We start from the raw sequence: 27,256 nt of genomic DNA, 5'->3' as shown, positions 1-27,256 counted from the left end.
TTTATTTTATTTCTCCTCGCATGACTTTTCTTTCAGGCAATAGTTTGAGTCATGCATGTTCTGTGACTCGAGGTGTTTCAGGCTACCACTAACGAGCCAACACACCCTAGCTACCATTTAGCTAGCTATTCTGTATCTATTACGGTCAAGTTGAAGTTATTGCTGGTTGGTTAGACGACGTTCATCTTCGCTTCTGGGTCACTTGACAACCCGTTTGATGCTACGTGTATCCTGAGGAGGAAAAAAAAAAAAAAAAAGCTTGGACTACGGGGATACAGCTGTAGAGAGAATAGGCAAAATATGGATTTTTCTTCTGTGTATTTTTGTTGTGACACAAGACTTAAATTTGAGTTTGTGCAATCTGCAGAACCCCTGAATAAATTTGATGACAATGTTTCAACATTACATCCCAAAATCCAAAAAGAAAGCCATCAAAAGTCTTGTAATGAGACGTGTAGCAGAAGGTTTTTTTTAAAAAAAAATTGTACTCCAAGAATGGCAACTGCTGCAAACTACTTTTAACATACTATCCATACTGTGTAGGAGGTTCACCTTTGAGGAGGACAACCCTAAACATAAAGACAAAGCTGCAATTTATTGTGGAGAATGGCCTAATTAAAGTCCAGAACGATATCAAAGAGACAATTTGTTGGAAGACTTGATGCTTGCAGAATTTTTCCCATTTGAGCTTGAGGTGATGCCCAAAGACGACTGGACAAAATGTTTGGTCTGCAGACGTGCAAACCTGGTTGAAATCTGCCCCAAAAAGACTGCAACTGTGCTCAAAAGTGGCTCAGTAGAGAAATTTCTCTCTAAAGCTGAATTTATTTCAAAAAATGTTGTTGGTCAATCACAAAACATCAATAAAACACAAAGTGTGTGGATGCAACCTGACAAAACTCCTGCAACTGCATCCAACTACAGATACTTAAACTTTGTGTCTTCTTATAGCAACCCTGCCATGAACTGTGGTTTCCCACATATCCCATAATGTGTAGGTGGCAGATAAGAGTTTTGTTGCTTGGCAACGCTACAGTTCGGTAGCGGCTCAGCCAGGCGTGCAGTCTGAGGTTTACCCGAGGTGAAGATGGGCGGTGAAGCTTCACTCTGGTGCTTCTAAGGTGAGTTAGAACAGAGGTTGGTGCTTTTAAACAAAGTATTTACATTATACAAGTAAAGAAAAAGAAGACGCTACTTTAGAGTTGACTTTTCCTCTTTTTAAATTATGTAAATTTACATTTGATCATTAAAGGATAAGTGCAATCAGGCATTCTTTTCCTACCATTAGAGGGCAGTAGTGCACTTATTTTGATTCATAGACTATTGAGACATCAGGTCTTCAAAAACCTGCTTATATTCTTTTTATGATCTTATTGCAGCCAATGAAGGATCTGACGTTTTAGTGCCGTCGTGAAGAGTTTAATTTAATTTCTGAATCATCTTTCCTCATCGGGATATTCCAGACAGCGGTGACCATTATATATAGATTAATATTTCTTTTCTAGATTTGTGCCGTTTTTAATAAGACATTTTGTTGAACCCCGTAAAATCTGAGCTCACTCCCAAACTGAGTAAAGCAGCAGTCCCGACAGACGGAGAGGCTTCCTGTCAGTCGTCTGTTTGGCCGGCTCTGTTGCACATGAGTTTGGCTGCCAGTGATCCGTATGTTTGGGTCTTTGCCTCGGGCTGCACTTTGTCTGTGTTCCTTCTCCCTGTGAACATGGACGGCACAGATCATTAGGCGAGACCCTGCTGCTAAACTCATTCTGTCTCATTGGCCTGTTTGACATCACATTGTTTTTTTTTTTTTTAACTGATCTGAGAGAGAAAAAAACTTACCAGGAATCTTGTCCATTGGAATAAAAGTGCGATCTTGTTGCTTTATCTTTGGTCTGTTTCTGGCTATCAGGAAAACTCCGATGAAGGACAGAAGACAGCTACAAGACAGATTCAGGGAGGATTAACGCCAACACCTGCTGCTATTGTTGTACAAGAAAACACAATGAGGGGTTTGCAAAACACTTACCCAAATAAGAACATAAAAATATTCAGCAAAGCTAAGCCTTCAAATTCCTGGTAAAATATTATCCCTGCAAAATAAAAAAACTAAAGTTATCTCAAGTGCTCAGATATTTCTAGCTTTACAAAAAAACAAAGTTTGGTTAAGAACTCTATTATTAACCGATGTGCTTCTACAGATTGGTAGCAGAACAAACATAACTCACAATGAAATTTTATCCTGAATCTGCTTAAGTTGCCAAAAGGCAGGCAAAGACATCTCTTCATGCATTTCAGCAGCTGAAATTAACTGCTGTGGCAATTAGAAGGTTAAAAAAAAAAATACAAACAAAACATTCATTTTCTTCCTTGTGTAACTAAACTAATCTTAAGAGCAAAATCCGCCCACGGATGTTGTTCTACTGCTGATGGAAAATAAAGAAGCAATTTGTTGTTCCGTGGAGTCAATCGTGTGTTTGTGTGGGCAGACACAGCAATGGTTAGACAAAAAGCTGTGGAAGGTGAGAGTAACTCCAAACCACACATCCTGAGACTCTTCCAGGTCCAACTAGTGACAGACCTGTGCCACTGTGAAGATGGAGGAAACCGCTGGAGAAGAACGTCAGGCTGGTGAATGAAATAATATGGAACGACTTTTCACATTGATCAGTCTATTTGTTTTTGTGATTTTTTTTGCAATCAAAATAAATTTTTTGGTGCTAATTTAGAAATATTTGCAATATTTATACTATTTTGCAATATCAGAAATACAGTTTTTGGGTGGGAGTTAATCACTTAGACCCAATGTTTTTGACCATTTTTGCTGAAAATTTGCTAAAAACCCAAAGTTTGCATTAGCACAAAAAATTGTGGGGATCTGTTGATTTTATGTGAATTTACACAATCACTGAATTGCAAAAAACTGGAAGGATTTATTGATGTAATTTGGTGTCTGGAGGAGTCCTGAGGGCCACACAAAAAGCGAGGGCAGGCCAGATTTGGGGCCCGGGCCTCGAGTTTGACATGTTTTGGACCCTCGAATGTCTCAGGACACAAGCGGAAATGTCAGAAGCAGAAGATAAATAAGATTAATGTCGGTATTGTCAAGACTAATATGTTTTATGTTCTGTGCTGTTTCTACCTGTATCTATGTGCCACATACCAACAGGTTGAATTATTGTGAAAATGCAAGTTGCTTGTGGTGATTTCAGCAGCCGAGCTTTTGTCAGCTTTAAGTTATTTCAGTGACCATTTTTGATTTTGTCAACAATTTTGTCCATGTGTTTATTTTTTCCCTTTGGCATTAATGAAGTACTTTTGAGCTGAATTGAAGTTTTCTTGTTGCAGATGGGCCAAAGTGGCTGCATGCAGCCTGAAAACAAGGAGGCCACGCCACCAAATACAGCTAATAGATGCAGTGAACAGCGAGGTTCCACCCCTTTACAACATTCTCTTTGATCACCTTACTTTCTTCCTTCAAGGAGAGAAGATCAAGAGTGTTTTTTGCCTACCTGCAATAATGGCGCTCGCAGTGAAAAACACAAAGTTGATGGGAACCACCTCTGTGGCGTCAAACATTTTCATTGCCTGATTGAGAAATCTGTGGAGAAGAAACCAAGCATTGTAAGTAGCAATATACTAATGATATAATTTTCTGTGTTTTGCAGCTGGAAATCCACAAAAGCGTTTTAGCCTGTTGTGAACACGGCTGATTTAAGCAAGGACACAAACAAGCATTTACACCAAGCCTGGCGAAAGTAAACCGTGACTAACTTGATCTGGAAAGCGCAGGAGGCCACCATGACGACGAGCATGACGTAGAAGATGGGGTAGATGAGCTGCAGCTGGCTCGTTATCGACTCTGTGATCATCCCTGACACGGCTTTGACCGAGATGACCGTAAGGGAGGCTGCAGCGGAATAAAGTCAAAAGCAGCGTTTCTTCGACTTGTGTTCAACAAATTCTCCTGGACTTGTTAGAAGACTTGCGGAGGCGATTTATCTCTGCCAATGTGAATTAATGTTTTTCCACATAGTTTTCCACTAATCTCTAACTAGAAATGATAGCAGAGGTCTGCTTTTGGTAGCCTAGCAACAAGGCAACCTCTCTGCTTACTTAAAATACCTCAATCCATAACCTCTGCCCTCGTTTGGAGGCTTTCTGTGTGTTCGTACCGAGCAGGGCCACCAGCAGCATCACAATGACAATGTGCTTCACACCCCTCCTCTTGTACAGATAGAGCAGAATGCAGAACAGGACGACCTCGATGAACTGTGGAGAGAAAGAAAGAAGGGTCACACGAGTTAATAATGTTCATTTGATTTGCTCAGAAAGAGAAAGTTGAAATTAAACTTTCCTTCGCCGTCTTATCGTTGGAAGAAAATGCAGCATACAGTCAGACGACGACAGTTTAATTGAAATAAGTGACTGTTGCAACAAAAAGAGATGAATTTCTTGTGTTTAATGAGAAGGGCTTGGAGCTGTCCTTGTGAGTCCGGCGGCATTCAGTCGTTTCTGACTAAACACAGATTTAATAGGTGCAGTAAGAAAGGAGCACAGCAGCTGTATGGAGAGGAAAAAGGCCAAGCTGACCTTTAAAATGTCTCTCATTGGCATCCTGGTAGTGTAGAGTGTTTGTTAAATAAGAGCTCATTCCAGAATGTAATTATTCTATGTGGAAATGGATTACCAAAGACCTGGGTCATTACCGATAGCGCGCACACACACACAAACACACACACAGGGGACACCAACCAAAAAGTCTCTCTACACCAGGAGATGGGATAACCTCTGTTAATGACCAAAAGTCAGCAATGATATTTCATTTCCTCTGATTAATCACCATCTACAATTAATCCCACATTGGTTGGAGGAGGCCACTCTGCCAGCTGATGAGAAACAACTAATTCACTGCCTGTAATGAGGAAGATCCTTCCATTTTGCACACCAGTGATGACAGGAGCAATCTGTCAAAACACACACACCGCGAAAATATCCATATGCCTTGAGTGTATTTACAGCTTTCCCTACTTTAAACTCCAGAAGCTTCAATGCATCAGTCAATCACAAAGTAATCATAAAGGTTTAAAACTGTTCTAGCTGTAAAGCAGGGGTGCCCAAAGTGCGGCCCAGGGGTCTATTGTGGCCCCTTGACCACAAATCCAGAACGGCACAAATGTGTACATCTGAGACGTTCTGTAATTTTTTATTTTTTTTGTACGATTACATTTTCCAACCGCTGGAAACAACACCTCTTATGACTCCACATGATATAAGCGTGTTAGAAAATGGATGGATGAGATTTTCCATGGCAAGTTTATATCTTCTTAACCTGAAAATGTTAAGTACAACACTAGTTTCCTTCAGTTTGGTTTGTCTACCACATAAAAAATAAACATTAAAATTTGTATTTGTATTCTGAAAGTCTCAGGTTCTGCAAAAGCTAAAAGAAAACTGTCCAAATAGTGGTTCCACTTTAAGAACGGCCAGCCGCAGTTGGACAGCAGCTGCAGGATGTGAACTCCCACCTTGAACAGCATCTCTGGAGTGTTTTTAGACAAAGTCAAGCGTTCACATCCCAAGCCAACATTATCATTTTCAGAGTAGAGTAGTTTTTGTTTTCCCAACTCAGCTGTGTCCTCCAGATATGTTACTATGGCAACAGCTATGTTTGCGCCCTCGCTGCTTGAGGTGAAACGGGACGAGGCTAGAACATGGAGGAGTAGCAATGCTCTCAGAGGGTAAGCAGGCCTGTCGCGATAAACAATAAATCGCACAATAAATGAAAATTGTCGACCTCATTTTTTATTTATCGGCTTTATCGTTTCTTCCTGCTTTTTTCTATTTCTACTGATGACACTGGTTAAAAAAAGGCTCAACTCTGCTGCTCTCCACTGACCCCTTCCTTCCTCATTTCCTTAGCGTCAGGGAGAAGTGAACTATTGCATCAGGTGGTCAGATTTGCCCCTCTTCTCTATCTAAATCTAATGATTATTGAAGGGAAATATACTATACAGTCCTCAAAATCTGCACTCTTTTTGTTGAATGTAGTTTTTATTTCCACTTTGGTTTTATGTTGTGTTTAGTTTTTATTCAAGAAAAAAACTAAAAACTTCAGGGGTTTTTTGTTAACGGAAACCGAGAGTCCATTTTATTTTTCGGTTGTTTTGTTTACCAGTTCCAGTGTTGAGTGTTCTTTTGAAAATGAAGTGTATTTATTTTTGGCAGGATGTGCTTATATTATTATGTCATTACCCTTACATCACAGTTTAAAATAGTCTTCAAACAATATTATCGTTTATCGCAATTATTTTTTTAGACAATTAATTGCTCAGCAAAATTAGTTATTGTGACCAAAGCATTGTGTCTTACACAAGAAGGAGAATTCTTCAAATGTCACGTTCAGAAACAGTGAGACAAACAGCAAGTGCTGAACAGGTATAAGGGTTGATTTAGGCTCATCTATGAAGTTGGTTATTCTTTAGGTACAGTTAAGTTTCTTAAGCCTGGTTTACAGTTGAAGACTGGATGCAGAAAGTTTACTCAGCTATGTGCACGTCAGACCTGCAGTCTGACAGCGCAGAGGAAGGCTGTCTAATTGTTTTCAGCTATAAATAATAGCAATGCATCATCTGGAAAACTGTCAAGACCTTCGCTTTCATTGTGCAAATTGGAATTACAAAAATAAATATGCTTAAAAGAAACACGGCAATTAAAAAAATAAAGAAAAAAAACGAACAAAAAAAACTCACATTTTCTGATAAAATACCTTTTGCACTAGGATCAGCCAGTTATTCTGGCTGCATTGGACTTGGCATATTTTCAAAACTGCAATGGAAACACCTTTTGCACATCACACAAGTCATGTGAACAACAACCAACATTTGCCACTGGCACAAACCACAAAGAAGAAGATGGCAGGAAGTAGTTGGAGGCTGATGGCGCGGCATGAGTTTTAAGGGCATGTCCTGCGAACAAACTTATACACGACTGATTGTAATTGCGCTTCTTATTCAATGGAAACACAAAATTATGTTTTTTGCAACACTAGTGGAATATCAACAAATCTTTGCGTGCATTTATAATGGAAATGCAGCTGCAGCCATTCATCAGTTCTCTTGAGGAGGGTTACATACGAGGTAAAGCAGGAAGTGCCAGCTGATGGCATAGTACTGGACCAGATGAGCTGTGATGTGTGTGGATGCGTGGGGGGCAAAGGTCACCAGGAGGTACGTTCCAGTTATGGCCAGGCTGCCACCTGTGGGAGAAAGAGACAGGAGAGGCCAGTCAAGTTCTTCATGTGGGAACAGAGAGGGACCTCATCCGAAACTGTTCCCATAAAATTAGCAGAACTCAGGCTTCGTCCTGAGAAGCCTGATTGGTGCATCAGCTGCAAACATCAAATTAGACACAGCATCTTTTATAGCATTCATATTCTTCTTTTGTTAAAGTTACAGAGGAAACAATACAGCTAATCTCACCAAGCACATTCCTGGTTTGTGTGGTTTGAATAAATTCATTCTGGCTTGCTTACCTCTTTGTACACAGCCCATTACTGAAAACAAAGCCGGCCTCTGTTAATACCTCTCATTATAAATAATGCTTTTTCTTTTTTTACTATGAAAATGTCTCCAAATTATTGCTGAATGCTGTGCAGCAATTACAGGACTAACCCCCCCCCCCCAAAAAACAAAAACTGATGCTGCTGTATTTGGGAAAACAACAACACACAGAGCTGTGTGGTGCTGATATGGGTTTCCAGTTCAGCAGCTGTGATGCCCGTCATTGTGACAGCCATGACAATCATCCCATTTATCAGCATGCTCAAAATATTGTTGTAGAATCACTAAACATCGTGATTAGAACTGAGCAAAGCACATCTGGTCAACAATTGAACCAAAAAGGAATTAGACTTTTTTTTGCAAATATTTTAAAAGTAGGTACATTTTTCACCTGTAATAAAGATGTGTCAAAAGCCTCAAAACATCAAGTAATGAAAAGAATCTACTTTTAATTTGAGTAAATTCATTTTCTGAGGCAAAAAAAGCTACCTTTTTTTATATAACAAAACACTCGTTAATACTTAAACTACTTGTATAATCCCATTTTACCAGTGGGACTGCACTTCTTTTCTCTTAAAACATTTCAAAAATGTTAGAGCACAGAGAGAAAGACAGACCTCTGAACATTTCTCTTTGAACATTTCCCCCTGGTCCTCTCTTGCTTTTTTCTCTTCAGCTCAATCCAAAGGTTTTCTGCAGGCTTAAGGTATTGGAACTGGGAATCACTTGGATAAAATAGATTCTATGTGTGGTGAACTAATTCTGTGTTCATTTGGCCTTATGTTTGGTCATTATCATGCTGAAAGACCTGCCGACAGCCTCGTTTCAGTTTTACAGCCGAGTTGACCTGATTTTTATTTGAAAAATTCATTTTAAAAGAGTTCACAACAAGGTTTCTAGGGCATTTTGAAGAAAAGCAAGCCCACAGCATCACAGATCCTCCACCACACTTCACAATGTGCATGGTTGCTTTTTCACACATTCATTCTTTGTTTAAGGTCAAACCAACTCAGAGCTTTTGTTGCAGAAAAGCTCAATGTGACACATGTCCCAGACAAAACACAGCTCTGATTAAAGTTCCAGTAATGTTTAGTGAACTTCACATGCTGATGTTTTTAGTGGTTGGATATTAAAAGTGGTTTCCCAAGCAACCACTTTAGAGTGTCAATAAAGCTGATTGTAATGGAGACTCTTTGTTACTTCCCTTTAAAATTCTGCAAAGTAGGAAGATAAATAAGGAAATTTGTCCAGCCTGGTTGCCAAGGGCCAAAACAAATGCACTTGTGTGGAACATCATACTTAATCCTCAGGGAATAATTAGAACTTCCCTAGAATAAATGTGAAGAAGTGAAAATTTAAATATTTTCTATTCCATTGCTTTTTAAGGTAATGGTAAGAATATTAATCAACGAGCCACGGGCAATTTTGCTAAAAACAATTATTTGATTTTACATCTCGGATGTTTTCACTATCTAATTTTTAAGATGGAGTTCTTCATCTTAAATTTGCTACTGCACATAAAGTTACATTTCTTAAAGGCTTACATAATTTTCATAGACCAGGGGTGCCAGAAAATTAGTCTGCATGTTCAGGTCAGTTTATTTCCTCATACTGAAGCAAAAGTATATGCATGGGAAATATAGCAGAATTGATTTTTGTAATATTTTCTTCCAATAGTATCACAAATATTCAAAAAATGCAATTTGTGGCCTCAAATGTATGGGCCAATGTTAAATGAAACTAACAAAACAACACAAACTGAAATTGAGAAAACACTTTTGCTATAGGACATAAAAACAGTAATTAATGGGAAAAAAGTATAACTAACTGGAACTATATTATGGATTTATAAAACTAAACATGCTGAAAAAATAGATTTAATATCCATCCCATTTGTGTTTATAAATCTTTTGAACAGATATGAATCAGATTTTTCTCCCCCCACACTAACAGTTTACATCCTCCTCCTGATAGTCTGAGAATAGTGCTGAGTAATCATTACCCAAATGATGTTTACATAATCACAATACTTCAACCTTTTTGAATTCTGCACCTAAAAATTAACCAGAGTTTGAAAAAACAAAATACTACCATAACTAATAAAAAATAAGCTAAATATTTAACGAATAATAACTATTAAAAACTGGCAAGCACACTCTAAAAACTAATTTAAACAAACTGAATTAGACTAACAAAAAGTCACAACAAAATTACTGCAATGAAAAACCCAAAACTATCATAACCGTGGTATGAACTTCAAGTGTTTGCTTACCGACTACATCAGAAGCTCGAATCGTCTCCTTGAGGAAAACCACAGATATAACAGCGCTGGCTGACAAAAAAACAAAACATTTAGTTAGTCGAATGTACTTTCCTTGCATTGTATACAATTTAAAAAGTATGTTAATGTCACCATTAAGAACTTTGTTAGTCACCTGGGAACATTTCATCAATACACCACGCACACTACAGACTATTTGACTTCACATGTACATGATGAATAACATGCTGGCATTTCTACCACTTTTGCAGCATTTTTCCTGTAACCACTCATCAATATCACTGTCAAAACCCGAGATGGTGAAATGCAATCAGCTTCACATTAGCTAAGCCTCAGATTAGTCTTGCTAACGTTCCCCCGGACACACACCAAACCGAGGGAGACAAACGGCGCTCGCGGTGTTTGGCTGTCACGGAGACGAATAGCGAGACAGACAGATGTGCGTGCAGACATGTAGAAGTGCTGAGTAAACAGGCAGAAACACAGATGGACAGACAAACTGACCGAGACACAAAAACAAGCAGGAAGACATAAAGATGTCTGACAGCAGTCAGGCAGGAGGTCAGTTTACATCACACTCATGGTCAAAATTCATGAATGCTTAATGACCAGAACACATTTAGCAGATTTCTTATATAGAGGAGTGTCATTGAGCAGGGGGGAATCTCTGTACTTGCAGGATTTTAAGTGTGTGCTGCATATGTGGACGCAGACTACAGAAACTTCAATGAAATTATTAAAGTGTCAGTCACACAATGAGATGAAAATATAGCTGGGAACTCAGAAAATCTAACATTTTTTAAAGATTTTCTGTTACCAGCTGGAAATACAACAACATATTCCTCCTGAAGACGCAATTCTGACAAGAAAGGTCGGAGGTCAACAAGCAGCCCTGAATCCTGTATCCAACGTTGCCGTTGGGATTTAAAAAATGTTGTGAAAACACTTTTGAGCCAGAAGCACACACACAGAGCATCCATTTTCAAAAAAGTGTTTGAACACATAATTAGAGAGAAATACATAATTAGATGCGTGTGTTGCTGACACTGAAACAATGAGTAAATCCCACTGGTTTCCCAACTTGCTACCAGAACATTCTTAACTTGGCCGTGACGTCATTCCCAGATCCGAGCGCCGACTTCTGAGACAAACTGAACACACATTCATACACCGCTGGCAAAATGGACACAGAAAGGAAAAGCTTCTGTTAGTGCACGATGTGTTGTGCATCAACTTAACTATGAAATATTTATCAGTAAATGACAGACCAATGATTTAATAAAATATGTTACATTAAAATTCAATCTATATACATTATATCTCCCAGCATTGCAAAAAACACGGGCTCTTTACAAAATAATAAGCTGCTTACCCTTACTGACCACCTGACAGACATAATTTGTTAAACTCATTTACGTCACAGTATATTTCATACAGTGTTCAAACTCAGTGGTCACTGGGTTAGGTCTGTCTGTGTAATTACTTACACAAAAAGCAAAACATGGATCCAGCTCGCCTTGTAGCGGTGGTAATTTCTTGGCCCACTCTGAGGTCCTGTTCAACACCACAGCCTAACTAAGCATTGCTTCTAACTGGTGACCCTTATATGAACACAGTACATCTTCCTATGGCTATTTTCAGCAGCACAATGCACCCTGTCACGAAGCATGAAGTCATATTTGATATCTACTGCATTTTTGAAGGTAACATAGTTACTTTGATTGTGCTATAAAATGGCACTATGTTCCTGGAGAATACACAACACTGCCCCTCTAACATTTTGTTTGGGTTTGGTTAGAGTTTGGGAGCCGAGTCAGCGGTGGCAGCTCTGTGTGTCAGGAGATGTCACAATAATACCAGGGAGAGTGGCACATGGACAGAGGCGGCCTGAAAAATTGCTTGCAAATAGCAAAAACCAGACAGACGGGCCATTTGAACAGGAGCTCAACAAGCACCAGAAGGAGATTAGCTAGAGAACACAAACAGCTCAGTGTCAGACACACAGTGTGGCTCACAGAAGACAGTGTGCCAACAAACACAGACACAACCCCACTTATGACACTCTAATATTAGAGTTTTATCTGTGAATACCATCATAAAAGTAAATTTAGGAAATCAATAGTTCAAGACAGAGCAGTTAATTTAAATAAGACAAGCTTAATTATACATAATAATTTCTCACTAAATTTCATAAGATTTTCTTGGCACAGTTGAAATAAATGCACATAAAGAAGGTAGGACTGTTCACTCAGACTAAGTTTACAGCAACTTTACTTAAAATGCAGATGAAACAGGGAAGTGTTCAATATTTCACACTCGGAGCGTGTTTACATGCACATTTAGGACTGTCCCTTTTGCCTCTGGGACCAGCTGGATCTACCAAGTTACCATGGCAACTCATGGAAAAAGTGAGATTCGCACAGCTTGATAACATGAGAAATATGGCAACACAGGAGCCTCTGGGGGATGCAGTTGTGACAGCGCTGCTGAACGCATGTGTGTCAGATCGGTACACGGCCTCTCAGATGTGTCGTAATGGGGAAGCTCCCAGTGGGAAAACACACTGTGTCTGACATCTTTACACTGCAGGAATCCCACAGGAAGAGGTGAGTTACTGAAGCCTGGCTGTCATTTGCAACAGAAACCTAAACGTGAAAAACTGCCGACCTTTATTATGCGTGTGATTTCTTTTCCTGGGGAGAGAAGCAACTGAGTGCATGCAAATGCTTTTCTTTATTGGAGTCAAGTTTATTTGTATAACATATTTCAGCAACAAGGCAGCCCAAAGTGCTTTACATGATGAATAAAAAACAAAGCACGATGAAAAAACAAACATTACATTAATGCTGCAAAATAAAGTTATTATTAGTCATAGGCAAATCTACACAGGTGCGCTTATAGTCTTGATTTAAAGGAACTCAGTTTTTCAACAGTTTTGAAGTTTTCCGGAAGTTGGTTCCAGTTTTATGGTGCAAGAAAGCACAACAAAATAAAAAAGTAATTCTCAAAAGCAGTGCATTTAAATAAATAAATGTATTTATTTAAATTAGATGAAAGAGCCTTGTTTTTTCTACTATATAACAAATATAGTAGAAACAAACAGAAACAATCAGCATGCTGAGGTGCTTCTCTGTGTTTGGTTCTGGGGATGCAGAGTAACTAGAACCAGAAGACCTGAGAGGTCAGGAAGGTTGATACAATGTTTTTGGTGTTGAGCAAAATATATTAAGTGATTTATAAACTAACAGATGTATTTTAAAGATTATTCTCTAAGCTCTATCTCCCTGGTTTTAGTGCGATGGCGATCAGCTGATTGATTGATTGTTTTTTTTTAGGTAGACTTAGGCTTATTTCAGTCTACAACTTCTCAAGTTGGACTAGATGTTTTTTAGGAGTATCAGAGTAAAGAAGTCCAAAAACATATGAGAGCATCACTTTTTTGAATTTGCATTTTAAAAAATGAAAAAGCCTTGATTTTTATTTGTTATTTCACAATTGCTTTGTAACAAAATTCAAACAAAATCCATTTAAATTTGTGATTTTAATATGAATAAAGGTTGATTGGCTCTTCAGACGGCAGTCATAGCTCATGGAGGTGGTGAGGGAGACTGACTTTTTTCACAGATTATCTCTCATATTTATACTGTCACCACATGGTGACAGTTTTAACAAATATGTCAAAATTATATGTTTTATAAAAGTTACTTATTACACTTATAAGACAGTGCTAACATCACACTTTAAGCAGTGGTTACAGCTCTGCAGCCGTTTCCACCATGTCTTCCCGTTCTTTAACATGCAGTGACTTCATATCTGAGGAGGACGGCTGAATTCTGGATGATGCCGTCAGTCCTAATAGAGAGAGCTCCACAGACAGGACAGCAGTAATTGCTCTCCACGGAGCATCACAGTGCAGGCGTGACATGCATGGACAGCGGGATGACATCATCTCCTCCCCTAATCCTCTCCTTTTCCTTCCCAACTTCTGCTTGTCAACCACCTCAACACACACCCAACCTCCGCCTGCTGTCCCACTCCATTAATTCATCTTCCTCCGCCATCACCTTCTTCTGTTTTTCCACTCATCCAGCTTCCTTTTAGTCTCCAACGGGACCTGCTACTCGGTTTTATCTCGTTTACTCACCAAAAGGCACCCCACTGCCTGTATCCCCCCCCACCAGCCCCCACTGAGCCGCCAAGCAGCTCTAGGAAAACGTACACAACAGCGCAGCAGGAGGGAGAACGCATGTGTTAATGGAGGGAGCATCTCTGATCGGGAAAGTCTGTCAGACCTGAGAGTTTTTACACTGGAAAGCATTTGAGCCATATTTAGTCATGTCTAGTATCTACTACCATTTGAGTAAAATAAATCTAGCACGTTTTACATTTTGAACTTAAATGTGCGTTTGTGAAAGCTAAACGTAGTAGTTATGTTACCTTTTTTAAAACTTTATTTTATCGTATTTCTAAGAGTTGAGTAAATGGAGGTTTTTAAGTTGAACAAAAAAAAAAAAAACTGAAAGGAAAAAAAAGGTGGAAGTGAGGGACTTTTTCCCAGGGTGCTTAGCGGTGTGCTTTTGTATCATGTGCTGAGATGGAAGTGTGTTTCCGTAACCTACATCTTGTGTGTTATTAAGGAAAACATGTATTTCTGTTTCAGCTGTGTGATTGAAACGACTGAGGAAAATGTTTTCTCTTTTTTAAGCTTTGTTCAAACTAAATGTTTCTGAGCAGAATTCATTGTGATGAGTTTAGATATTTTGTTCATGCAAGGTAAATCAAGAATTTAAGTTCCTCCAACTTAAAATGAGGTATTTTAGCTTGAAAATGTGAGTGAAAAATTCAATAAAACAAGTCTCCAATAAATAAATAAAATTCAAATACAGGAAGACAGTTATCTTCTGTATTGTGAATTTATGTTGTTTAAATTACTGAAATAAGTTATAACTACTTACAATTCATGTCTAAAGAGCACTCACAACTTAAAAAACAGTGTTTAGACAACTTGTCTGTTGCACTTAAATCTACTTGGTGAACTATAATTTCTGAGTTAAAATCACAATAATTTTTTGTTTTAACTTAGAAATACAGTGTACACATCACCTTAGGTATGAACAAGCAGTGGAGGCATGTGTGTGTGTGTGCTTGTTCATTTTCCAATGTGTGAGTCAGTGTGAGGTGAAAGTTACGATTAGAGCAAAGCGTGCCACAGCTGCAGACGACTTCCTCTCCTCTTTATCTCTGGTAAATGAATTAGCTTGGCAGCTCCCTTTAACACCCATTTGTGTCAAACTGTGGAATGTTACGCTAATATTTAAAAACCTGTGTTTTTTACACAGATTGAAAAGAAGCTGTAGTAAGGTCAGCTTCGTACTGACAAAAGATGTTCTCAGTGGTTTACAGCGATTAAGTCCACTTATTGTGGCAGAGACATTTTTCAAGCGGCCGCTCGCCGGAGCAAATCGAACACCAAAAATACAGCGAGCAAGAGCTCCAAGCCTTCTTAACAAGATTTGTGGTTTTGTTTAGCTCGTTATAAAAACCATTCATCCGCTCGTGAGACGAGGAAAATCGTTCAAGGCACCGGGTTAATAGCTGTCGTTAATATCATCGACTCTCCGCCACCTCCAGGTCAGTGAGTGATGTGTGGCAGCAGGTGAGAAGTGAACCTGCTCAATATTTAACCCGCTTTTAAAGCAGCTGCCAGCAAGGCCGGCCGCTTCTGTTTTGACAGGCTAATGAATCTGGGCCCAGTTCATGGCATGTTTCATTCAAACTGCAAAAAAAAAAAAAAAAAAAAAAAAGAAGAAGAGAGATCATTTTGGGGCTGAATGTTAAGATTTATACAGTTGGTGGTAATTGGACTTCCTGGGTCACCGATAAAATATAAATGTCCAAATTAATCTTAAAAGCGACTAGAGATGGGAGAACCACCAACAGTCCAGCTACAGAGCAACCTGCTGTGATTTCAAGTTTCTGCTGCATTGCTCCAACTAATACTATGAAATGTTAAAGAAACAGTGAGCATTTAATGTGCTTAAGGCCCATTTCCCAGAAGAATCTTTTTTGAGTTTAGAACAAATCAGTCGATAAAGCGCAGGTGAAATTTCAACATACAGAAACTCTGGAAACATTTTTACAGTATTTTGCTAAATATATTCATACCCTTTGAAAATTTTCCGCATATTCTCACATTCACAGTTTTTGAAAATGAGTTTCCCAGAAAGCTGTGTCGGGCATAACATGGAACTTATGAATTTTAAAGGAAAAGTTTGCATTAATCTAATACATTATTCTAATTTTCTGAGACACTAAATTTTGGGTTTCCATGTAAGCATCAACATTACAATAAATACAGGCTTGTGAAATACTCCACCTTGTGCAATGAATCTATTTATTATACGAGTTTCACTTTCTGAAACAAACATTTTTTTTACAATATTCAAATTTATTGAGCTACACCTGTATAAGTTACCTACTGATTTGCATATCAGTGTTTGAACATTTGCAAATTTCTGAGTGTGGCTATGTGATTGTAGTTAAGTTTCTCTCATAGCCCTTCAGAAAAGTAAAAAGAGATTAAAAGCAGACTCACCTATCACAGACACACAGCCCAGTGGGGCAATCAGCGATGCTGGGGCAAAACCATAGGCTGCAAAGTTCCCCAGTTCCCCGACACCCATCAGGACGACACCAGACCACCACATCCCAGACGTGTAATATGGCTTGGAGCCACGCTGAGCCTGACGGACATGGGCGTATTTCTGCCACCAGGAAAAAAGGGTGGGATGGGGGGGAGGGGAACCATCATTTAAAGTGATTTAAACCAGAGAGCTGCACAGCATGCAAAACTACACAACAGTTTCTCAGTCTCACTCAGGCTTAAAAAAAAAAAGGAAATGTAATTAAATAAACAATACAGGACCAGATCGGATGTAATGTGACTGTTAACACACCATAACACCCTCGGCTGATTAGAATTGTATCCAGGCAGAAGCATGACACCAATTAGGTAAGTCACTGAAGTGGGACTTTACAGTTCTAATGACACGAACACACGCTACGCTGAACAATCATTAATAAATCTGGTTTTGGAAGCTTCCGCTGCCTAATGATGACAAACGAGCAACCTCTTCAAAAACATTTGTAATCCTAACACCTCCGTCCTGTTCCTAAAAACCACGCAAACGTCTGCACATCAGCCTGCTATCACTGCTAAACAGAGAGCAGCTCAGCATGAAAGGTGCCTTGCAGGTATGATCAAAGTTACATAGCAAGAGAAAAACACCAGGGCATGAAATGAGTAATGTTTCTGGACTCCAGTCAGTACGACAGGTAAGGTGTGTGTGTGTGTGTGTTCCTGATGAATAATATTTACTCAGAAAAATGACTTGTAAATAAACAACAAGAAGCTCAGAGAGGAATACAAGCATTTTAATTGGAAATAATGTGGATAAGCATTAGAGTTGCTAGTTTAGGGCTGAAGCTACTAATCGGATTAGTCCTGATGAATCGATTATTGGAATAACTGTCAGCTAATTTAGTAATCAATTAATTGTTATCTAGAGTACCTAGACTTAAAAAGGGCATCTGCTGAAAGAACAAGACTTTCTCAGCACTTAAGCCAATACTGTAATATATATGAATTTATGATAAAAAAAAGAATCTAAGTATGTTCTACCTAAATCTCCTCACTTTGCAGTTTTAGATTAACCTGGTTCAAATTCTGTTAAAAAAACAACTTCTATTAAGCACCCTTTGCTATCTAATTATTAATCAGTTATTCCAAAAATAAATTGACAGATCAGTCTAGAGATGTATTTGATGTTAAGTAAAGCAGAAAGTCCTGAGTTTTTAGATACTGATCTTAGAAATAGTTTTTCAACCTTTGCTACAAATGTCAAGCATTCACTAAGGAAATGCTATGTTACTGTACTACAGGCAACAAAATGTTAATTTTCTTATTTATTTATATTTTTTGCATGACTCCATCTTTTAATGTATTTATAATACTTTTTTATTTTTCTTTTTTTTCTCCAAAGAGTTTTTGCGGCGCTAGTGGCTCGTATTTTTAATGACAGTAGGCAGACAGGAAAGAGGGCGAGGAGAGGGGGGAAGACATGCGGCAAAGGTCGTCGGGACCGGGCGTCGAACCCGCGACGACCGCGTCGAGGACTAAGGCCTCCAAACATGGGGCGTGCCAACCCCCTGCGCCACCACAGCATGCCCCATGTATTTATAATATTGAATAAAAAGGCTTAAGTGGTTAAATGAAAAATCTTATAGAACGTGCCATTTGCTTTTATCTGATCAATCGTCAGAATAAATGATATATTAACTGATTACTAAAATAATCATTAGATGCAGCGTTAGTAAGAGTCGGTTAACTCTTACTACTATAGTTATATCATCCACACGTTCCAACTGTGCATCACTTCTTAACAGGTAAAAATCTGTTGGTTGCACAGATAAATCAACATGAAGGTATGTTGATTTAAAATAAAAACAGGCTCTGAGCAGCAGAAAAGCTGCAGGCCTGTTTTTGGAGATGCAGGAGATGCAGTCAGTGCCTCAGGGAAGGTTTACAAAAATCCTCGCGAAAACAGAGTAAACTATCAGAGGAAAGCTGGTCGGGCAAGATAAACCTTCAGAGGCGCTGCGTTCCTGCTGTCGGCTGGCGCTCCGTACCTGTATGTTGAGTGAAACGCTGATGAGGACATTCCCACATATGGAGATGATGATCCCCAGGAGATAGTTCTGTGCAAACAAAGAGCAAACAGGCAGAAGATTAGGCAACGCTCCACTTGCCAAACAACCCATAATACTCCCTGCAGCTGTCACATCTGTCGTTTCCATGTCAACCACAGAGAACGTCTTTCCATCGGTATTCTGTTCAGAGGTATTACTCTGCAGCCTCCTGTGGAGCCCAGGCTCCTGACGTTTAATAACATTAAAATCTTTATTCTCAGACTGTACGCACACACAAGTCAGTGGTCACAAGGAAGCACGAAACACACACAAAAACACAAACACACTTCACCTTCGTAGTTTTCCCATGATATCCGACACCTTAGATGGAGGCCGGTGAACTCTTTAATACTCCAACACTTCTGGTCTTAACACTGGTTCAGGACTTTTTAAAAGCCCAAAAGAAGTAAAAGGTATTGTAGAACCAAAACATATTTAACTGAACTTAACGAAATGGCAAAAGGTTTAAAACTTATCAGAAATGTACAACAGCATATTAGAGCCATTGTAGACAAGGAGAGAGAGAAAAAAGAGTAAATAAAAATAAAAACTCAGACATTTTGAGCTTAATCTCAGAAATTTTCTAGAAAAACATGGGAATTGTTTTGACTTTTGAAACTCAAGATTTTTCCATCTTTGTTCTAGAAATTTTTGAAATTAATCTCAAAGGTTCTGAGATTTTCCAAGCAAGTTTTTGACTTTTCAAACTCAGAAATGCCCTTGTTTTTTCTAGAACGTTACTCTCTTTTTATCTATTTACAATGCCCCTAATGATCATTGTAGAAATATGACCTAAAAGCTGCGGGGGTTTTTTTAGTCCTGATCTCTGCCTGCTTTTTTTGCACCTCCTTTACTTTGTTGTTCAACAAGCACAAATAAAATTACAATAATTTGTTGTGGAATATAAGAAATCATAAGAAATAAGAAATCAGAAATATATAGTGATTTTTATGTTATAGTGCTCTTTAACATTTTTCACTATGGACCAATTTTACTACAAAAGCAATTTGATGTTGCAGTTTAACATCTCTACCATGCTGCTATTACATTTATATTATTCATGCAGGATAATCTGTTTTCTATTCAACAGACCGAATGAAACATAATTCCTTGAGGCTGTTTCCTTAAAACGTATTAATGTTAAAAAGCTTAGGAAATTATGACTATTTGATGAACATAGAAATGTTTAAGAGAAGCAGGAAAAATGACTTTTCTGAAAACCTCCCTCTATCTGTGGCTTACTGAGCCAGCCCAGCATTCATTCATAAACAAAAAAGAACATGTTGTGCTACATTTTTCACATACAAAAATAGCTGCCAGGTGGAAAAACAGTTTCAGGTCATAAATGTACCGCTGGGTGTGGGAGGACAAACTTTATAAAGGAATCCAAACAGCTTGGGGGTGGAATTTGAATGATGGAAACTAGAAACGGGAACCCAATCAGAGCAAATATGAGGAATAAAGCAAAAGGATATGAAGCTGAGCAGGGGAGGAGATGCAGAGAAGAAAACAGATTAAGAAGATTAAAAATGAAGGAGAGGAGAATGTCAATGTTCAGGTTCAGTGGTCCATTAAGACAACCGCAATGTTGTCAGTGTGACTCTGCTAAAGGCAACATTTTTTTCCCCAGAAGACACAAAACCTGAACTACCTTCTGAGAACATCCCAAACTAATCACTGCTGCGTGGTAAAGTTGCTACTACATGTTGTTTTGAGTTTTTGTAATTTAACATTTGTTAAGTTGAACTTCTAGCCATCTACTGATGCCAACTTATTGCCATTCAACATTTAAAAACCTGAATTTCACTTTGAAATAGGGTTGAGACGATTAACCAGATTAATCACACATAATCAGTGATTAAAAGGATCTTCAGTGAATTTAGTAACTGATTAATTGTTAACTGGAGCTTACAGACCGCCCCCCAAAAAACGATCACTTGGTGAAAGAACACCACAGTCAGAGCTGTAATTAAGCCAAAACTATACAAAATATACAGAGAGGAAACTGAATTATTTGCTATTTTTATACATTTTAAATATTGTATCAAGTTAACTGTAAACCCTTTAACATTCCAGTCCAACAAAAATATTACAATGACATTTGTAAGGCACTTCCAGCCATCTTGTGTAAGCTGTGCACATAATGAAAATGAATAAGTCACTCCAGAAGATCCAGCAGAATGAATGAAACAAGAAGAGACTTAGCTGTCGCTTTCCCTAAAACTCCAGGCCCATTTCTATTTGTTTCTGATTTTTCTCCTCATTACGCAACCTAATTTTGTAAGTCCACTCAACATACGTCGCTGTACAGTAAAACCACTGCTCTGTGTTGCATGAAAGTGCTTTTTATCTCCTTTGAAAGCCCTATGGATTTATGGATGATCTGAAATTCACATTCAGTCTTATCTTTCTGCTCTGCTCCCATAATTTCAACCCCCTGCTCACTGCTTTCACTTTGGCACCATGTCTGATGATGAGCCCACTGACCTGGAACATACCTGAGCCGGGATGAGACATCACCAGAGCACGGCAGGATTTAGACATCAGTCTGTTTGTTTTTCTATATAAGCCCCAATGATTGCAGTGTGCGAGAGGGAAACAGGATTTCTTGGAGGAGGAGGTGGGGAGCAGATGGGCAGAGTGCTGATAAGATTCCTGAGGGACCAACACCAAGTCAAGGTAAATAGTTTCTGAGTGTGGAGGGAAGGAAGGTTGCAGCACTTCATTCCCATTTTAAGCCAGAAAGACTGATAGATCATAGTAGGGCTCAAATGATTAATCGTAATTAATCAAATATCGACATGGTTGATTAATCGTGATTTATTCATTATTAAACATAATAAATTAATCATGATTAATCATTATAAACACAACCAGTTTTTTGTGATTATAACTGATTATTCCAATAATCATCAACTGATCTCGTCATTGATTAATCGTCAACTGGACTCTGACACTAAAACATGCCATTTGCTGACAAAATATACAAAAATGTAAACATTATACAGTCGAGATGAAAAAGCTTCTTTGTATATTAATATGTTCCACCCAGAACTCTGTAAGTGGTATAGTTTTAATATCACCTGGCTCAAATTCTACTTAAAAAATCTCTTATTAAGAAGCTTTTGCTATCCAATTATTAATCAGTTCATTCAAAAAAATATATATAATTAATAAATCAGCCCTACACTGTGTTGTGGTTAAATCAAGCAGATGCATCCTTAGTGATCAAGTATTCACTAAATGAAGGCTCTTATTGGATTTTAGGCAAGAAAATGTTTAGTTTCCTAATAAAAAAATCAATTTATTTATTAGTATCTTTTAATGTATTTCTAATATTGTACAAAAAGGCTTAAGTGGTTTTAAATGAAAAATATGCAGAATGTGTCAATCTGTTTAAGATTAATCACCGATTAATCACCAGACTAATCAATAAAACAATAGAGTAATTGACAGTATAATCGATTATTAAAATTGGCTACAGCCCTAAATCGGGGTAGGATTTCAGTGTAGGTGCTGCTGAGTTACAGGGAGATGTACGACATCCTCCATCAAATGCACTAAGTCAACATCAACAACCTTGTCAGGCTTTCCAAGAGACTGAATGAGGGGTCTGAAGAGGCTGCAGGTTAATACCAAGAGGAACCGGAGGGCAGAACGAGTCCTCATGTGAGAAGAGCGAGACTTCATGCGCGTGCGAGAAGGTGTTAGGGTAGTGGATGAACTGCCTGAGGATAGTTCATTTCACACACCTCACACTGGAGAAAGCAATTTAAAGTGTGAGCAGGGATTCATCTCATCTTCTACTGGATTCATTCCCGTCACACCAAGCGTGCTGACGAGCGGAATTCAACTAATTACAGGGAATTATGCTCTCCTTTGTTTATTTGTTGCCTATTGATGAAGACGGGAGGTGTGCTTTTGGAGTACGGTCGGGAAAAGAGAGAGGGGGTCTCAGCAGGAATCAAGCACCTCACTCAAACAGCGGAAGATTAATGCTCTACTCACTGAGGGAGACAAATTCACATGAGAAAGTGTGAAAGAGAAAACAAGCAGCGGAGGAAGACCAAGGGAGAGAGAGAAAGAGAGAGAGCTTTTTCCGTCACAGGAAGAGCAAACAAAGCAGCCGAGGCCGGTACACTGGGAGGGTCCATTACTTAGCAAACATTGCAAACTTTACACACAGAGAGCAGGAGACAGGAAAGCTCCTTATGTTGGAGGGGTGTTTGCTTCCAAGCAGGACCAAGTGGGGAAGATATCAATTTTTTTATGCTCAGAATTGTGGAAAGGTAGCAGATTAAACACCTACAGAACAGGTCAGATGAAGTAACAATACTGGATTAGCTAATCTGTTAAAAACACTCTGTTCTTGCAATATTTTGATTTTGGTTTCCATTATATTTGAGCTTCCTCCAACATGGAGGCTCAAATATATACATACACCCCCACTAATGGACTGAAAACAATGACAGAGGATTATGTTGTCGTTTTTAGACTTGGCCATGATTTTTGTATTCCTACAGGATAATCATCCCAAAGTGTTTTTGAATACATAAATAAAAGACTAACATTAAGTCTTCATCTCAAATATGCTGGACAATTTCTCAACTATACTTAAAAGCTGGGTTTGCTTGAATACCGAATTTTGACCCCGTTTAGATTAGATCCACAGTAAAATTTAAACTTGTGTATCTACTTCTTGTTTTTATTGCATTTCTAATGGGTTGCATTGATTGTAGTTTTCTGGACGATCACCAATGTTTAAAAAGCGTGATCTGTCGATTCTAATTTTGGCTAATAATTTTTTAGACTAAAAGTCACCAAATAAGGCACAAAAAAAAAAAAAAGCTAAGTTGGTAACAATGGAGTGACCATTGTTAGCCATGCATGTGCAGACATGATCTGGTGGGCGGTGCAATCAGTCAGTCCTCTCTCACAGCAGAGCAAAAGGGAACAGCTGCTGATTTTTAGACCTTAGCATAGGTGGATAATATCGGTTTCACATGGAAGCATCGGACAATCACTGATCACCCAAAATGAAAAAAAATTGGGGTCAATTCATCAGTGCACCCCTAATTTCTAATAGCCCTAACTGAATGTGGCAGTGATTGTGGTTTTTGCACTGTAAACCACTCACTATTCTACAAATACGGTTCATAAAATACCAGAGTAAACTATTCAAAGCAGGACATTGTAACACGTGCTTAGTTAAAAGTTAAAACGGCATCACATAAATATCCTGGTGGTCTTTTTACCTGGCACTTTGAAGACATACTTACACAAACGTGAGCTGTGCTCCAACTCCAACAGGCCTGAAAATCAGGATTAAAGAAAAAGAAAAGAAACTGAATGTTTGTTCATGTATGCTGGTTTTATTTACTGTCCCAGAGGAGAAATTAGTTCTGTGATTTCCAAACTCAACTGTGTCATCCAAATTAGATCACACACACGTTAAAATAAAGTTGGATTCATTTACCATCAACATAACCTGAACCATGTTCATAAAAATCTGTGGATTAAACAAGAACAACACTTATGATGAGTAGCTGCCATCCAGTCATCCTGGGCTTGAATATTATATAAATTCTTGACATTTAGCCATGTCCATGAAACATTAAAACACATCTTTTCAAATATTAATACGTATAAGGACAAATTAGTCACATTTGTAACTTTATTGCCAAGGTCAGGAAAAACACCCAAATCTTCCCCGCTGAGATAGATTGAAATTGTTTGGGATGTTCAACAAGACTGAAGTTTGTCATGAACTGAAAACTGCTGAAATTGTTCACAATGAAAGTGTTCTTACATCATCTTGAACTGACATGGTGGCAGATGACTACATGGAGAAGTCAAATGCCTTCTGGGTGAAATGATAATGGACCTTTGACTGAAATCGGGACTTAACGCTGACTGATCGTGTTACGCTATACCAGCTGTGAGATGTAAGGATAAGACGGGACTGTGGAAAAAGCCTGATAAGATACAAAGCAGAGCCAGTTCAACTTTATAATCCTCCTGCATCCATCTGATGAAAAAAATATGTTACCGTGGTAACAACACTTTCGCTTTGATCTAAGTGCTAAATGCATTTGGACAGCTACCGTGTTACAGGATAAGGAGAGTTGCCCAACACACATTTACAGCCTGTCCTCATATTGAAGCTGCCTAGTTAAAGGCCCCTCGAGTCTCCAATCTGAGCCTAGTTATGTTGGTGTATCAACTGGCATGAGGAATGAAAAAATGGTCCAAAAAGGGGGGTTCTTGGTTGAAACTATGGTGTGAAAAAGACTAAAAACTTCAAATGAAAAGTCAAAGTGGAACTTTTAAACCCAAGAGTTAAATAAGTTCATTTAAAAAGTTAAATGAACTGTCAAGCACAGTGACATTAGCAGCAATACAAGCTTTGAGTTTGTATTGCCACCAGTGGCATTGGTGCACTACAGATGACGGATTAAACAATACAAAAAAAAAACATTTTTAAACTTACCCTCTAGCTAACATAAAGCTTTTGCGCCAGATATAAACCCTTTTAAAACGTGCTAAATGTATGTAAGATCAGTGCCAGAAAACAAGAAATTTAAATGAGCTCAACTATATTTCAGAAGAAGAGCAGCCAAGAGTATACTGGAAGGAAGCTGATAACAACAGTACAATAAATTCAAGGCACAATTTACAAAGGCACATTTAAAGAAGGATTAATGAGGATGTATGTCACGTTTTTCTGAGGTTATAATCGGATCAAATTACAAACTGAAATGAGTTGGGGGGAAAGAAGCTCCAGGTTATTATAAACAGTTAACAGAAATACTAATCTGACGAAACAAATCAAAAACACAAACATTGAGAATTATGAACAAACATGGCAATAAATAAGAATATAAATACAGAAATGATCAAGGCAGAAAATAACTGTAGCTGAACGTCTAACACCAAAGGATTATGTGTATTTCTGCTTGCGTGTGTAATCATAAAAAAATCTATAACACATGTAAACTTTTGCCCCCATTTTTTTCCCTGTACAAATCACTGCTGTTGTGCACTGAATCATTCAAACTACTGAATTAAATCTTTAAAAGGACCAACCTAAGATAAGAGTGATGCTCATGGACAGTGTATGTAAACTCAAACCAAAATACTTAGATGTTATAAGGAGGCGTGGATGTTATGGGCTTAAGAATTTGTTTCGCAATATTTTGTGGTATTGTGATAAGACATATTATGATAAAAAATACTATTTATTACTTATTTTTGGGAATCTTTGGTTCTCCATGGAAACTCATCCATAGCAACACAAACTTTAATATTGTTTTTGAAAACATTCCCATGAATTACTTAAAGAAGTTTGTTTTATGTCACCAAATTGCACAGAGTGACTTAATTTAACCATATTTTCAAATTTGCTGATATTTATTGACACTTTAGTGGGGGAAAAAAAGAGCATTCATAAGTGAAATTTATTGTGACAACAATAAATCTAAATTCTTATCATGATGATAAATGTTTCACAATAAATGATAAACGATACAATAAATGCCCACCCTCACTACTAAGAGGGTAGTTGAATGTAAAACTGTGCAGGCTTCGAGGCAGATGAGAGGAACTGATCCCACTCCATGGTACGACACTGACCAACAGTGAGACAGACAGACAGACCAACAGACAGACATGGAGACAGCATGGCCTTTTGTGTCCAAAGACAATAGGTAACTGTCCCTCTATGGGACGGGCTGATCTTTTTCATTGCTGCTAAGTGCTGTTGAGAAGCACATAGGATGAAAGAGTCAAATCAAAGAGCGAAGGGGAAATAATGACGTGAAAACTCTTGATAGTCATCGCTGGTTTTGATAATTGTAAGAAATCATGCATCAGTATTCCTGGTGGACTTGGAAAATCTAAAAATATTTTTTCCTCAGATTCTGAAAACATTTAACCCCCAACTACGTGTTTACTAAGCAGGGCTTTCGATCAAAATCAAGACACTGAACTAAAGCCAGTAGAGACATCAGCCAGAAGCATAAACAATGGCTATTCTTAGAAACTTAAATGAATTACAGCTCCAAAGATGTAGGGCAATTAGATAATCAAAATGTATTCTGCGCTTTGGGGGCACAAAAATGTGCAAATGGTGTACCAAGTGGGTGTTAAATCTGAATATATTTAGCAAGATGGAAACTTTCGCTTATTGACTGGCAGAGAATCGAGGTATGTTATGTAAAAGTGAACTCTTAAAGTTGCTTGTAGCATTGATATTAATGCAAAACATAAAGAGTTATGAAACGGAGTGAGACAGACAGATATTGTCCCCTGGTAGTTAGGGATGTTCCATGGGATGGTGGGTAGCTGGGACCATTAGGCAGCTGCTCAGGACTTCGTACAGTAGATCTATTCTCCAACATCCCACCCAAGAGGCATTACTCATTACTCACGCCTCTCTCTTTCCTCCTCTGCCACTCTTTCTCTTTCTCTCCCTGGCCCCCGCTGGTAATGTCACGCAGAGGAAACGTGCCAATAAAAGACAGAAACACTTTGCAGAGGGAAATGAGCATCAGGAGAATGTGCCTCGGCGAAAAGGGCAAGAGGATATTTAGGCGGGCAAAAACACACACAGTGGGACATTAGCAAACACACATTATCTACCACAGACGGAGAGAAAAGGCTGCATATC

General features: G+C 38.4%; 1 protein-coding gene across 3 annotated transcripts in view; it reads right to left on the bottom strand.

The window, feature by feature from the left end:
* Nucleotides 1-135: 135 nt before the first annotated feature.
* The window catches only part of nipal2 (NIPA like domain containing 2), a 28,777-nt gene continuing 1,656 nt past the window's right edge, over nucleotides 136-27,256 (bottom strand). Inside the window, exons 2-12 of one of the 3 annotated variants that reach the window (XM_028019048.1) lie at nucleotides 23,844-23,900; nucleotides 18,529-18,597; nucleotides 16,436-16,604; nucleotides 9,832-9,891; nucleotides 7,134-7,255; nucleotides 4,173-4,269; nucleotides 3,772-3,907; nucleotides 3,510-3,598; nucleotides 2,027-2,090; nucleotides 1,840-1,937; nucleotides 136-1,712 (exon numbers count right to left, since the gene is read on the bottom strand). In XM_028019048.1, the coding sequence (XP_027874849.1) occupies nucleotides 1,609-1,712; nucleotides 1,840-1,937; nucleotides 2,027-2,090; nucleotides 3,510-3,598; nucleotides 3,772-3,907; nucleotides 4,173-4,269; nucleotides 7,134-7,255; nucleotides 9,832-9,891; nucleotides 16,436-16,604; nucleotides 18,529-18,597; nucleotides 23,844-23,900 (1,065 nt within the window). In that variant the 3' untranslated portion in view covers nucleotides 136-1,608. The remainder of the gene's footprint in view (nucleotides 1,713-1,839; nucleotides 1,938-2,026; nucleotides 2,091-3,509; nucleotides 3,599-3,771; nucleotides 3,908-4,172; nucleotides 4,270-7,133; nucleotides 7,256-9,831; nucleotides 9,892-16,435; nucleotides 16,605-18,528; nucleotides 18,598-23,843; nucleotides 23,901-27,256) is intronic. The other 2 variants (XM_028019049.1, XM_028019050.1) reach the window with 2 other exon arrangements.

The sequence above is a fragment of the Xiphophorus couchianus genome, chromosome 5 (assembly GCF_001444195.1).
Source record: "Xiphophorus couchianus chromosome 5, X_couchianus-1.0, whole genome shotgun sequence".
In the NCBI taxonomy this organism is placed as follows: domain Eukaryota; kingdom Metazoa; phylum Chordata; class Actinopteri; order Cyprinodontiformes; family Poeciliidae; genus Xiphophorus; species Xiphophorus couchianus.
This window is presented reverse-complemented; position numbering and strand designations above follow the sequence as displayed.